This window comes from Oncorhynchus mykiss, chromosome 6 (genome assembly GCF_013265735.2).
Source record: "Oncorhynchus mykiss isolate Arlee chromosome 6, USDA_OmykA_1.1, whole genome shotgun sequence".
NCBI classification, from domain to species: domain Eukaryota; kingdom Metazoa; phylum Chordata; class Actinopteri; order Salmoniformes; family Salmonidae; genus Oncorhynchus; species Oncorhynchus mykiss.
Genome location: NC_048570.1, coordinates 69,517,220 through 69,531,114, shown reverse-complemented (window position 1 = coordinate 69,531,114; position 13,895 = coordinate 69,517,220). Strand labels below are relative to the sequence as shown.

General features: G+C 43.9%; 1 protein-coding gene across 2 annotated transcripts in view; it reads right to left on the bottom strand.

Moving 5' to 3' along the window:
• Positions 1-4,465: 4,465 nt before the first annotated feature.
• The window catches only part of LOC110526467 (RNA-binding Raly-like protein), an 85,281-nt gene continuing 75,851 nt past the window's right edge, over positions 4,466-13,895 (bottom strand). For both annotated transcript variants that reach the window (XM_021607458.2, XM_036980855.1), the window contains exons 3-7: positions 12,492-12,542; positions 7,266-7,435; positions 6,851-6,964; positions 6,066-6,217; positions 4,466-5,468 (exon numbers count right to left, since the gene is read on the bottom strand). In XM_021607458.2, the coding sequence (XP_021463133.1) occupies positions 5,430-5,468; positions 6,066-6,217; positions 6,851-6,964; positions 7,266-7,435; positions 12,492-12,542 (526 nt within the window). In that variant the 3' untranslated portion in view covers positions 4,466-5,429. The remainder of the gene's footprint in view (positions 5,469-6,065; positions 6,218-6,850; positions 6,965-7,265; positions 7,436-12,491; positions 12,543-13,895) is intronic.

Here is a 13,895-nt window from a genome sequence, read left to right as displayed (position 1 = left end):
GTTAGTCACACTTACAACATAAAATATAATTAATGTAATAATACAAAAACATAAGATTGTAATTGTTTATTTTGCAACCCCACTGTCCAATAAAGTGTATACATTTTGTTAATATCAGATCAAACTTTTTAAAAAGTGTTTGCCGTCATCTAAAGGCCGGTGAAACAAATGACTGGGATCTCAGAGAATGTCTACTCTCTATCCTTTCTATGTACCACAGTTATTGTGTTCTGTACTCAATAACTATAATAGTATAACTAGTATTACAAAAGAGAGTGCTTTCTTAGGTGCATTTCTACCTATTGTAACTGAAGGATGACTTTCAGCCACCTGAATAGGCCCAGGTGACAGGTGCGGGTCACAGTCAGCCCGGGGAGCATTCATCAGGACACAACGTTTTGGAACGTTCAGATGTTTATTCTTCATAACATATTTCTATCTGACATGTAGAACAAGGAATCATGTCAACTCTGGTCATGGCATTTCTATCTGCAACGTTCGACAATGTTTAATCTCTCGTGGACAGACTACGTAAACATAAATGGTTCCGTAGATCTGGCATGATTACAACGGGATGCATGAGATAATGAGCAGCATTAGTTCCAGTGCTTTGAATGAATCACAAATCAAATATTGGAAGAAGACATTTGAACCACAGACTTGCAAAGCGAGAAGGGTGGAGCTCTTTGTTCCGGTTCCGATCTCTTCCTTTTACACATATGGACCCGGAATTTAATCAAGCATCTGACAATTACGCAAGACATCAATTCTGGGTTACCCGGGATTAGACAAGGTTTGGCAACTGAACGTGGCCCAGGTGAGAGATGGTGAGTGACAGACTCTCTAGCTTCCCCGGTAGGTAGTGTAGGAGAAGCGGCTGCAGAGCAGAGGAACATGGAACTTCTGACTGTGGTCCGTTATGGTGAAGACTATCTGCAGATAAACACAGACCACCGATGTGTTAGTAACCACTCAGCCAACCAATAGGAGTTACTGAATAATTTAGCGTTCAGTTAGCGATCGCATAGCTGACAAGGAAATAAACATAAGCTGATTCTGTAGATATAAAGAAATATTTATGTCTAACTTTATATGTCCAAAAGTTAAACATTTAAATACACCTATTATTTATGATAAAAGCATTGAAGACTGTCTTCAACTAACCTCGACGTATGGGTAGAAAGGCTGGAGTGATATTTTCTCTGGTGATGAGTCCTGGGCAGCGCCCATCATCAGTAGTAGTCCTGAGAATAAATTATTTTAAATGATATAAAATACTGAATACATTCGACATTGGTTTGATGTGATCCTGAAATAAGCCTTGGCTCCTTAACATTACTACCGGTATATATTCATATTTGATAATATTATGCAGCCCTACTGAAATTGGCTGTAGGGGTGAATCTGAAATTGTTAAAATAAATACTAAATGTATATTTGTCAATCAAATTGATTATTATGGAGCTGCTAAGAAATTATTGTGTTAATTTCCATTCTATGTCTATGTTAACTGGTGCTACAGAACCCTCTGTGGTGAGGTTACCCTGTGGTGAGAAGGTTCCAGATTGAAGTGGAGGGATCCATGCGATGCATGCTGAGGGCCACGTGGGCTCCAGGGACGCCCATCCCGGTGTTCAGGACGTGAGTGGTCAGGGGGCAGTATGGAGCTGCCATCTCTGCACTCTACAGCGCATTCTCCGACAGCATAGTGAGTAAGCATTATGGACATATGGCTACTGTAACTTTGCACAATATATACAGAACGCTGTAGGCTAACTGTAGCCTATAAATGATGTATTATTTGGGTTAAAATAGATGGTAGGCCAAGCTGAACCCTTAGTGTCTATGAGCTGAACAAACCCAACATTTGTTATATTGACCATCTTTTACTTTCGCTTTATTACTTTCATACATTTCATAACAATCCTGCAGACAAACGAATGTCACACGCCAATAATGTAGATTTATAATATTGTAATGCAAAAAACACTTTCTAAAAATCAAAAGCAATATATTAGCCTACCGTGTATTCACCCCCCCCCCCCCCCCCTCCCCTCCCCCCACAAAAAAATAATCATTTATGTGCTGTAATCTGCTGGTACTCATGCGCGCTGCTTTCTAAATCATCCCAAACCAGTTTCCCCCTCTAGTGAAAAGTATGGCATTTACAGTGAATTAACTGTAACAGATTTTAAGCACAAGTTCAAAACTCACAAGGTTATTCATATGACTAGGGCTGCTGTTTGCTGTTGTAATTTACATATCTTGTTGGGAGGAACATCAGCATTTATTAATGGTTAAGAGTATGCAAACATCCCAGTCACAAATGTCCCTTTAACATTTTTGGAAACAGGCTTGGGTCAAAGTGCGTTTTAGCACACTTTAGATAAGTCCTTAATAATGATAATAGTGAGGATTTTAGGCCTAAATGTCAGTATTAGCATAATTGTGTAGCCTAACATCAGTTCAGTCAGGGTGAATAAACATATCGCCTACTGCTCTACACAGGGGAGCAAGCTTAAAAACATCCCAACACTGCTCTCTATAAGTTGCTTTATTTCCCTTTCAATCCAGTTTAGAAGCTAGTTGTATATAATGAACTGTGCATTCAGAAAGTATTCAGACCCCTTGACTTTTTTCACATTTTGTTACTTTACAGCCTTATTCTAAAGTTGATTACATATATTTTTTTCCCTCATCACTCAACACACTTACCCCATTATGATAAAGCAAAACCTGTTTTTGTTAGAAATGTTAGCAATAAAAATAAATAATTGAATTGAATTACATTTAATTTACATAAGTATTCAGACCCTTTACTTAGTACTTTGTTGAAGCACCTTTGGCAGTTATTACAGCTTCGAGTCTTCTTGGGTATGACACTACAAGCTTGGCACACCTGTATTTGGGGAGTTTCTCCCATTCTTCTCTGCAGATCCTCTCAAACTCTGCCAGGTTGGATGGGGAGCTTCGCTGCACAGCTATTTTCAGGTCTCTCCAGGGATGTTCGATTGGGTTCAAGTCCAGGCTCTGGCTGGGACACTCAAGGACATTCAGAGACTTGTGCCGAAGCCACTCCAGTGTTGTCTTGTCGGTGTGCTTAGGGTCATTGTCCTGTTGGAAGGTGAACCTTCGTCCCCAGGCTGAGGCCCTGAGCACTTTGGAGCAGGTTTTCATCAAAGATCTCTCTGTATTTTGCTCCGTTCATCTATCCCTCGATCCTGACTAGTCTCCCAGTTCCTGCCTCTGAAAAACATCCCCACAGCATGATGCTGCCACCACCATGATTCACCGTAGGGATGGTTCCAGGTTTCCTCCAGACGTGACGCTTGGCATTCAGACCAAAGAGTTCAATCTTGGTTTCATCAGACCAGAAAATCTTGTTTCTCATGCATGGTCTGAGAGTAATTTCGGTGCCTTTTGGCAAACTCTTAGCAGGCTGTCATGTGCCTTTTACTGAGGAGTGGCTTCAGTCTGGCCACTCTACCATAAAGGCCTGATTGGTGAAGTGCTGCAGAGATGGTTGTCCTTCTGGAAGGTTCTCCCATCTCGACACAGGAACTCTGGAGTTCTGTCAGAGTGACCATTGGGTTCTTGGTCACTTCCCTGACCAAGGCCCTTCCCCCCTGATTGTTCAGCTTGGCTGGGCGGCCAGCTCTAGGAAGAGTCTCAAGGATGATCAATGGTAACAGGATGCACCTGAGCTCAATTTCGAGTCTCATAGCAAAGAGGGTCTGAATAATTATGTAACATTTTTTTAATATATATTTTTTAATACATTAGCAAACATTTAAAAAAAAAAAATTTTGCTTCGTTATTATGGGGTATTGCGTGTAGATTGATGAGGAAAAAAATGTATTTAATACATTTTTGAATTTGGCTGTAACTTACCAAAATGCGGAAAAAGTTAACTGGTCTGAATACTTTCCAAATGTACTGTATGTAAACTTTGTTGAAACTCCACTGTCTGTATTCTGTCTCTAAATGTTGTCTATCACTAGCAGCTGCAACACCATATCACAGAATACAATTCTGAGTATGTGTAAATGTACTTCGCAAATAAAGGTGATTCTGAGAGATAAAAAGCATCTTGCTCTCCCCATCCTCTCTGTAACACTCGCATACTGTACACACACAGTTTACACAAGTTCTGCTGTGTCTGATATTGAGCTTTACAATGTTTGTTGTTCAGGCAGCATTACACACACTACAGCATTGCCTTTCATCCTGTTTCCCTTTATTACACACACAGACACGGGAACCAAGCAACTGATTCCTATTTTACCTAACCACAAACTCTAAATCTGACTCCTAACCCTAATTGTAACCCTAACCCCTAAGCCTTAAATAACCTATTTTCTTGTGGGGACTGGCGAAATGTCCCCACTTGTCCGAAACTTCCTTCTGGCCCCCACAAGGATAGTAAAACCAAACAAACAAACAAACACACACACACACACAGACACACACTAAAAAAAACACTCCTCCCAGAGGTGTTTTTAATCAATATGAAAATACCTTTACTACTGTGACAGTGTGAGTAGTGTTTCCACTTGGCTTCTTCATGAATGCAAACAGAACTAACAAAACATCTAACACCACTGGAATTATAATAAACAATTATCATTGTTGTTTTCTTCTCGCTTTAAAAAACACGAACAAATAAAAAATACTAAAATAAAATGCTGGATTAAAATCGTACAGCTGACCTAATACAGTAAAGTTTTACAGTAATACACAATATTACGCATGGACCGGGCCGGGGCCTCTCCTCAGCTCATAGCGCCAGGTACATAGAGGAAGAGATGGGCTACTGTCTCCTCATACCTAATACAGACAGGTAGTAATACAGCAGGGAGATAACATTACACAGACATAAGGGGGGGGGGATTTACTGATGGACAAGTATCAACTGATGGACTCATGCTCTGGCAGTGATATGATATACATAAAACAAAGTAACTCAAGTCACCGAAAAACTATGATTGCGACATCTATAGTATGCTCATTTCAAATACCCTCAGTCTCTCAATATGCATGTCAAATTTATACGAACTGGTAATCAGAATGTTTTTCTGGAAAATACGAAGACGGGCTAAAAAGAACATAAGAAAATTATGAATATAGAAATTATTTCACTTTCCTGTTCTGGTTAATAATTACACTCTGCAGATAAAATGTGTGTGTAATCTAAGCTGATCTCAGTGGTGAATATCCAAGGGAGATACTTGATTTCTGATCAACTGTAATTACAGTGTGTCTGTGTATGTGTGCTGTTGATGTATATGTGGATATAGAATACAATGTAACTGGTTGGTTCGACAGGAGTGGGGCCTCTGAATCAGTTGTTGGCATGGTAACTTCTTGACAAGACAGATGTTCTCTTCCTCTATGTCTGGCGCTCCTCCGTTTCTTCTCTGTTTCCATCCTCACAGCTCATCTTCAGGGTCAGAACTGTGGTTATTCATCTGTAACACACACACACTCAATCAGCAACAGTGTGTCAAAACACCAAAGAGTGTTTTGTTCAGGTAAGACTCCCCTCTCCAGGGTGATTATACACAGTGATGAGGAAGGTCTGGAGGATAATAGTCTTCTATATAAACACCCACTCATCTGTCAGGGTAAGAGTATCCTGTCCTGCTTTCGTTTGTCCTATTTTCAATCTCTCTTTCTTTCGCTCTCTTGCTTTTACTCTCAGATGTTCTTTGTGTGTTTGAGTTGCATGTCAGTTATGAGTGTGAACTGTGCGTGGGTGAGATGAACCCAGAATGAGATCTTCAAGTCTCATGCTATTGATGTGTCTGTATTACTCAAAATGACTGATGGCTTTGGATTTGTTGTTCTTGTCACTGTTCTCTTTGTGTGTATGTGTGTGTGTGTTTCTGTGTTTATGTGTGGGGCGATAAGCACTTTATTTCTGCTGCATGGCGAATCACTCAGACAACGGCTAAATCACAGCCATCCATAGGACATGCTTAGGTCCTCATGTTGCTCTGAGACAAGGAGAAAGCACTCCCACTCACATTCCGAGATTCTCCACACACAGACATCAAGCCAGTTACCGTGTGATCATCGTCGCTGGCCTCCCCCAGTTCGGGGCTCTCTCTCTGGATGCAGTGGCGTGGGGGGGATAGGGGGGAGGGGGAGCGGTCACCGCTGCTGGCGGAGGGGGGGTACGGTGACCCGGCCAAACTGCCCTCCCTCACGGGAGACCCTAAAAAACATGGCAAGAGAGGGAGTGAATAGGAGTGAACATTCACTAAGTTCCCTCTATAGGGCAGATAAGTGTTGGTGTGCCTGTGCTCACTTTCAATCTAAACCATTGATGGTCAACTTCAATGCACTATTTGACAGACGAGAGGAGAGAACAAGAATGACAGGATTAGGGAGAGATGTGGAGATAGAGTGAGAAATGGGAGAGGTGAGAGGGAGACAGAAAGGAGAGATGAAGGAGTGGGGGACTGAGTGGAGGAGGATCGTAATTTACGCTGGAATAAATGAATATGAAGATGAGATCAGTCAATCACCCAAAGGCAATGCACACAGATAAGAGATAGAAAGGATGAGATGACACACACACCCACACACATTTCTTTCTTTATTTGTCGGTACAGTATGTGTGTCGTTGAAAGGGCAAAGGTGCAGTTTGTCCATGTGGCCACATGAGAGCAGCAGCTACAACACTTCCCTGTAGGACTTTGTATTTATTCTCCTATAAGCCTTCTTTCGCCATCTCTGTACTTCTCACTGTCATTCCTCTGCACTGATTCATAAGAACTGTACAGGTGAAAGCACACACTGTGGGTTCCCCTATCATGCTTTACTGCTGTTTCCCCTGTCCTCTCACCTGTGTGGTCCCGCCTCTGTGTGTCCATCCTGTCCAGGTTGTCGAGCAGCCCGTCAATCTGTGTCTTTATCAGGGTCAGCTCCCTCTTAATGACCTGCAGCTCCTCCATCCGCACTACAAGGAGGGAGAGGTTGAGGGGGGGGGGGGGGGGGGGGGGATGAGAAAGGGGGAGAAGGAAGAAAAGGATCCAAAGCAAGTTTCTGTGGGTGTTGGTAATATGGACTATCAAGGTGATGAAGGTGGGTATTAGAACAACATATACACTGCCTATTGGTTCTGCTCTGATGAAATGGCCTAATAATGCGACCTGATTGGCTAGGATCCATTAAGGAAAGAGGCTGCTATGGAAGTGTTGTAATGAGAGAACCATCTTGAGTGTAGTGTGTGACTGTGTGTGTGTGTGAGTATTACTCACACTTGGCCCTGTTGGAGCTGGTGGAGTGGGCTCTGGAGCTCTTGGAGGGGGGCCTGTCTCGGCTACGTCTGTACCCAGAGGAAGTGGAGGAGGAGCGGGGTCGTTTGGCCAGGCTAGGTCCCTGGGACAGGGGAGGTAGGGAAGCTGGCACGCGCTGGTAGTCATACATCCTGAAGAGGGAAACATCCACACACACTGTCATCCAACTACAAGTACTTTGTGTAGTATTGTCAGTGTGACTAGATGTGTATGTGTACGCATGTCAGAAAATTACAGTGACAGGATGTTTGTGAGTGAGTGTGTGAGCAAGCAAGCATGTGTGTGTGTTTGCGTGTATGGACAGTGGTTGGATGGATGTGTGTGTATTTGTGAATGTATGTCTCCTATGATGAAGGACACAGAGGGAGAGGGTTGACAGGATGGTGTAATACGATCTGACAAGCAGAGGGAATATACACACACATACAGAATGTGTACACAAGTGAGAAAATAATAAGAAATAGTATCTGATAAGGTGAGGCAGAGGATATCCCAGATAGGGAATGAGGAAATGAAGTTGAGCAGGTTGTAGACCCTTGGTACTCCTCACACAACCATTATAGTATTACCCTACAGGTTATAGACCCCTGGTACTCCTCACACAACCATTATAGTATTACCATACAGGTTATAGACCCCTGGTACTCCTCACACAACCATTATAGTATTACCCTACAGGTTGAAGACCCCTGGTACTCCTCACACAACCATTATAGTATTACCCTACAGGTTGAAGACCCCTGGTACTCCTCACACAACCATTATAGTATTACCCTACAGGTTATAGACCCCTGGTACTCCTCACACAACCATTATAGTATTACCCTACAGGTTGAAGACCCCTGGTACTCATCACACAACCATTATAGTATTACCCTACAGGTTGAAGACCCCTGGTACTCCTCACACAACCATTATAATATTACCCTACAGGTTGAAGACCCCTGGTACTCCTCACCCAACCATTATAGTATTACCCTACAGGTTGAAGACCCCTGGTACTCCTCACACAATCATTATAGTATTACCCTACAGGTTGAAGACCCCTGGTACTCCTCACACAACCATTATAGTATTACCCTACAGGTTGAAGACCGCTGGTACACCTCACACAACCATTATAGTATTACCCTACAGGAAAACAGTGCCATTGGATTTGGAAGTCTCACCACATCATGTGACAAAACACAAACAAACTACAAATGACTAATGAGTGTAATGACTACTAATGACTGAACATACTGAAGGAGAGGCAAGGTATGGAGGGATTGAAGGAGAAAATGGGAATGGAGATGAGGAGAAGGGGAGAGATCTATTATGTGACAGAAGTTAGATTTGGATCAGTCTCCACTGTCAGTCCCCCTTCCTCACTCGTTCCCCCATCCCCTAGCTCCGTATGCCCATCTATAGCTAAATCTAATTGGTTCTGTCAATAGCCAATCAAATGCTCTCTGGCAGTGCAGCGAAGCAGGTGACAGGAGAGAGTGTATCACACACTCACTATATAGCAGTTACAGAAACATGGGAGAATGTATGTTGAATGTGCGTGTGCATGTGCGTGTGTGTGTGTGTGTGTGGGATTGGAGAGGCCAGAGGCTGTGACAGAGAGAGGTGGCGTTCAGCCAGGAGGAAGGACACATGTCAACCTACTGTTAAAGGCTAAAAACGAACCAATAAGACCCCCGAAAGGGGTCACAGGAGCACAGCCAGCCAATCATATTCCTCCGAGGGTCAGAGCTAGCCAATCACACACACTTTACAGGAGTCAGCACTCCAATCAGATAACAACCATAGGCTGTAAGTCAATTTAGTCTCAGCTTGACTGGGACCTATGTTAACCTGTAGGCCCTATAACCACAGCTTTAATGAAAGTCTTCCACTCTAAAATGAAGTACAGGACTGCCTACCTGGCTCCAGTCTACATTATTTAAGGGCTGGCTTTCATCCTAACTTAAGCTCTGCCACCTAATTAAATCCTGCGAGTCTGACTGAGTCAGACTGAGTCACATTCCAACCTGAATGCCTTTCATATGGTATCTGCTTACAGCATCAGAGAGCCATTAGGGCTGAGAGCCAGACAGACATAGACCTGGGCACTGGCTCCAGCTCTTAAAAACAGAGAGAGAGGAGGGAGGAGGAGGGGGAAAAGGAGGGTTGGAGCAAAACAGAAAGCAAAAGTGAGAGAGAGAAGGACACACCACCCTCCATACACACCAAGAAGATCCTGCACCACCAGAAACCCACCCCAGGAACCATAGCCCTGTTATCCAGTGCCCTGAGTGTAGCCTACAGCAAAGCAGGGCTCAGAGACTCATGGACAGATTGGTTATTGTTTATTTACATGTCCTATGTAAGCCTGAGTGGCCTTTACACAGGCAGGGCTGTGTGGAGATAGCCACCGTCTCTGCAGTAAGGCTCCAGGCAGACTGCTGAGGAGAGAGAAAGACACTTTAAACCAGCTGCAAACAGGATGCCAGTTTGTAAGCCTTGAGGTGTGATGTCAGTTTGGGTTCAGTGATTGAGCTGTAAATCGTCGAGAGAGACAAGACTTTAGTGTTCAGTTGAGGAACGTGTGTTACCCTTTTATTGAAATATATCTCACACTTCAGTTCCCCTGTTTCAGGAGAATGTATTACCAGTATATAACCAGATACAGCCACCTCACTGTGCATGAAGTATATCAACCGGCCACCAATGTCGTGAGAGGGCTGCGACCGTTGCCTTTCAGCAGAGACGCTGGGAGACTAAAGACTTATGGGAGTTTAAAGTCCTTTAGTGGAGTTTGCAGTGTGCTGCTACAACGACTTTGAAGTGTAGTTTCAGAGAATAGGAGCTTGTGAAACAGACAACGAGAGAGTGTAGATGTGTGAGGATTAGAGAAAACAGAGTGAGAGTGTGTAAGTGCCTGTGCAAGTGTGTGTGTGTGTGTGTGTGTGTGTGTGTGTGTGTGTGTGTGTGTGTGTGTGTGTGTGTGGATTAGAAGAGAGATTATAAAAGAGGCTTTGTCTCTGCCAGAGCTGTTATCTGTGTGTAGAGGCAGACATTTTCTCATATGCACACAAACAGATGTACGGACACACACGCACACACAGACACTAACACACACAAGCTGTCGATGGAGCAAGCCAGCCACGTAGGGCAAAATCATGTACCGTGTTTGAAGCAAATTGAAAATCAGTGGTGAGGGTTTTTCCTGTGTGAAGACAGAAAAATGCAGAGCACGGCAAAACAACAAAATGCAAAGAAAAGATGACAGCGTCAACTCACAGCTACAGTACTGTGTGTGTGTGTGTGTGTGTGTGCGGAACTCGTGTATGGACATGTTTAACTGGAAGTCCCCACAAGAATAGTAAACAAACAAAAATTTGACCAACTGGGGACATTTTGTTAGTCCCCACGAGGTCAAATGCTATTTCTAGGAGGTTAGAATTATGTTAAGGGTTAGGAGCTATGGTTAGTTTTAGGGTTAGGAGCTAAGGTTTAGGGTTAGGACTAAGGTTAGGTTTTTGGGTTAAGGTTAGGGTTAGGGTAAGAGTACGGGTTAGGGTTATGGTTAGGTTAGGGGTTAGGGAAAATAGGATTTTGAATGGGACCGAATTGTGTGTCCCCACAAGGTTAGCTGTACAATACTGTATGTGTGTGTGAGAGAGAGAGAGCGAGAGATAAAGGAAGGTGGAGTTGTAATCTCTATGTTGGACAGCCTGTTTCTCTAACCACCCTCCTTACACTCTCTTATTTTCTTTCTGCATGGTTGTTTAAACTGAAGATAGAAACATAAACATAGAGGACGTCCTCAACTCTTCTGTGCATAACTACATCTACAGCATCTGACTGCCTCTGAGTGCATTCACACAGAGGACAACAAGGTTGTTCAATGTGTGTGTGTTGTGTGTGAGAGAGAGAACACTATTTATTCAAATGTGCTGAGTGCTGTGTTTATGAATGAGCCGTGTCACCTTCAGTGTGCATGATGGAGGTGGAGAGCTACCATAGCAATTACCTGAGTGACTGACCTGGGTGACGAACCAGACAGAACCGGACTCAACTGGATTTGGCATAACTGAGTCAGACTGAACAGGACTGACTTGGGTTAAGCCATGCTGAACGAGAAAGAATCAGACTTAACTGGACTTGGCACAACTGAGTCAGACTGAACAGGACTGACCTGGGTTAAGCCATGCTGAACTGGGCTAAACTGGACTGATATGGACGGAATCCAACGGGATCAGAGATCATCAGAGTGAAAGGCATTGAGCAAGACTGGAGTGGACTGAACGGGATTGAACTGTGACCTGGGTAGGGCCGTACTAAACTTGAATTAATTGTGTTGAACCGGACTGACTGTCAAATTCTGGCTTGGAATCTGAACTGAGGTCATGATCTCTTGGCTGGAGCTGTAGCGAAAACACTCCACAGCTCCATGTCAAAGCACAGTACCATCTACAGTACAGTACCGCTGGAAAGTGAACAGGTACTTAATGGCAGTTTTCCAGCCTACAGTTAATTCTCTATATGCTTCAGTTACTGTAATGTAGCCACCCTGACCCACGGCCCAACATCTGCTGTGAGCCACAGAAAACTAACCTGAGCTTTAATGGAACTTGTAACATAAGCTGCTGCACTTAGAACAGTTTAAGCTGACTCATAATTATTAGAGACTCAGCTAGGGTTAGAGTGGCTTACAACCTGACTGGATTCCTTACAGAGGCCACACAGCACATATCAGCTCCCTGTGTGTTGATGTGTGTGTCTTGGGAGTGTTTGTCTGTGTGTGTGTGTGTGTGTGTGTGTGTGTGTGTGTGTGTGTGTGTGTGTGTGTGTGTGTGTGTGTGTGTGTGTGTGTGTGTGTGTGTGTGTGTGTGTGTGTGTGTGTACACTTGCACAGGATGTGGGTTCGTGTACAGTATGTGTGTGTGTTTGTTCATTCATATGTGTGTGCCTCAAGCACCTGCCAGGCCGAGTGGAGTGAAGATTTACCAAGGTACGATTAGTGGGCAGTGACAGGCAGCTCTGTTAGCAGAGACACATGACTGACAGCTCAGTGACAGGCAGGGGAAGGAGGGAGAGGGCCAGCAGGAGACAGGGGAGACAAGAAGGGTTAAGTGTGTGTTTTAGACTTTTCCTTTGTCCGACTCTGAACATTCAGGGTTTGTGTGAGAGGTGCGGTGCAGAGCGGGCTGACAGTACCTGTCATAGAGGTCCTCCTGATAGCACTCATAGTCCAGGTCATAGTCAGATCTGCAAAGAGAGAGGAGGAGGGGGAGGGGAGGGGAGATGGAGAGAGAGAGAGAGAGAGAGAGAGAGAGAAAGAGAGAGAGAGAGAGAGAGAGAGAGAGAGAGAGAGAGAGAGGGGGGGGGGGGAGGGGAGAGTGAGTTGACAGTGGCCTGACACAAAGACTCACAACTGTCTTCACAGCTGACTGACAGAGGTGTTACTGACACCCATGCACGGCACACACACACACACACACACACACACACACACACACACACACACACACACACACACACACACACACACACACACACACACACACACACACACACACACACACACACACACACACACACACACACACACACAGTCATCCTATGTGAAAGCAGAGGCTGATGAAAAACTGAGAGATCAAACAACATCTATCTCGGATACAAGCAGCCTTTCAGATCTGTTCCTCATTAGGTGAGCTAAATATGCCATCAGAGATATTTCACTCTGTAAGCAGGCTGCTGGAATAGTGTGTACATAGTTAGAGCAGGGCTCTGGCAAGTGGAAGGAATATGCTATTCATGATTTCTAGCCAGCTGGAAAAAGACATTGGATTTGTTGTGCCACAGCACCCAAGGTGAAAAATCCATAGAAATTGTCCTGCGTTATGCACCAATGACCACAGGCTGCGCACTATGTGCTTCTACATATTCCAGCTCATTTACTGTGAAGTTGGACTGTCAGGTGTGTGTGTATGTGTGTTGGAGTGTATGCACCCATCTGTGTATGTGCCTGTGTGTGTGTTTGTGCATCTCTGTGTGTTTGATTAGACTCAACTTGCTCACACCTTTCCCTATAATATATGGGCAGAGTTTGCTGTAGGTTGTAGTTTATAGATTACCCTATATGGTTTGGTGTGTAGAGCAGACCAGGGCAGAGAGAGGAGTGACACTAAGCCTGATGGTAAGTAGCTCATACCCTGGAGTGTAGTTAAATAGAGCTCAGCATTTCTCTGTGTGTTTAATCCCTGCCTGGCCACTGATACCCCAGCCCTAAAGTCTACACACACACGCATGTAAGTACACACGCACAAGCATACACACACATGTGCGCACACACACACATACGTGCGCACACACAAGCATACACACATAGACATTATCAGCAAACACCCTCCACTTTTGCTTTCTGTAAAACTTTCAACCATAGAGAAGCAGTGTATTTATAGGTGCCTGAAAGGTGACTCATGTACCCATACTAATTCCTATTTATTACACATATATACATTTATACATTGTATAAATAGAGCCATCCGCATGGCCTCTACTGAATCTAATACATGATCTCCTCAAAGTGAGTAGCATACAGTACATGGGTTCATCAGA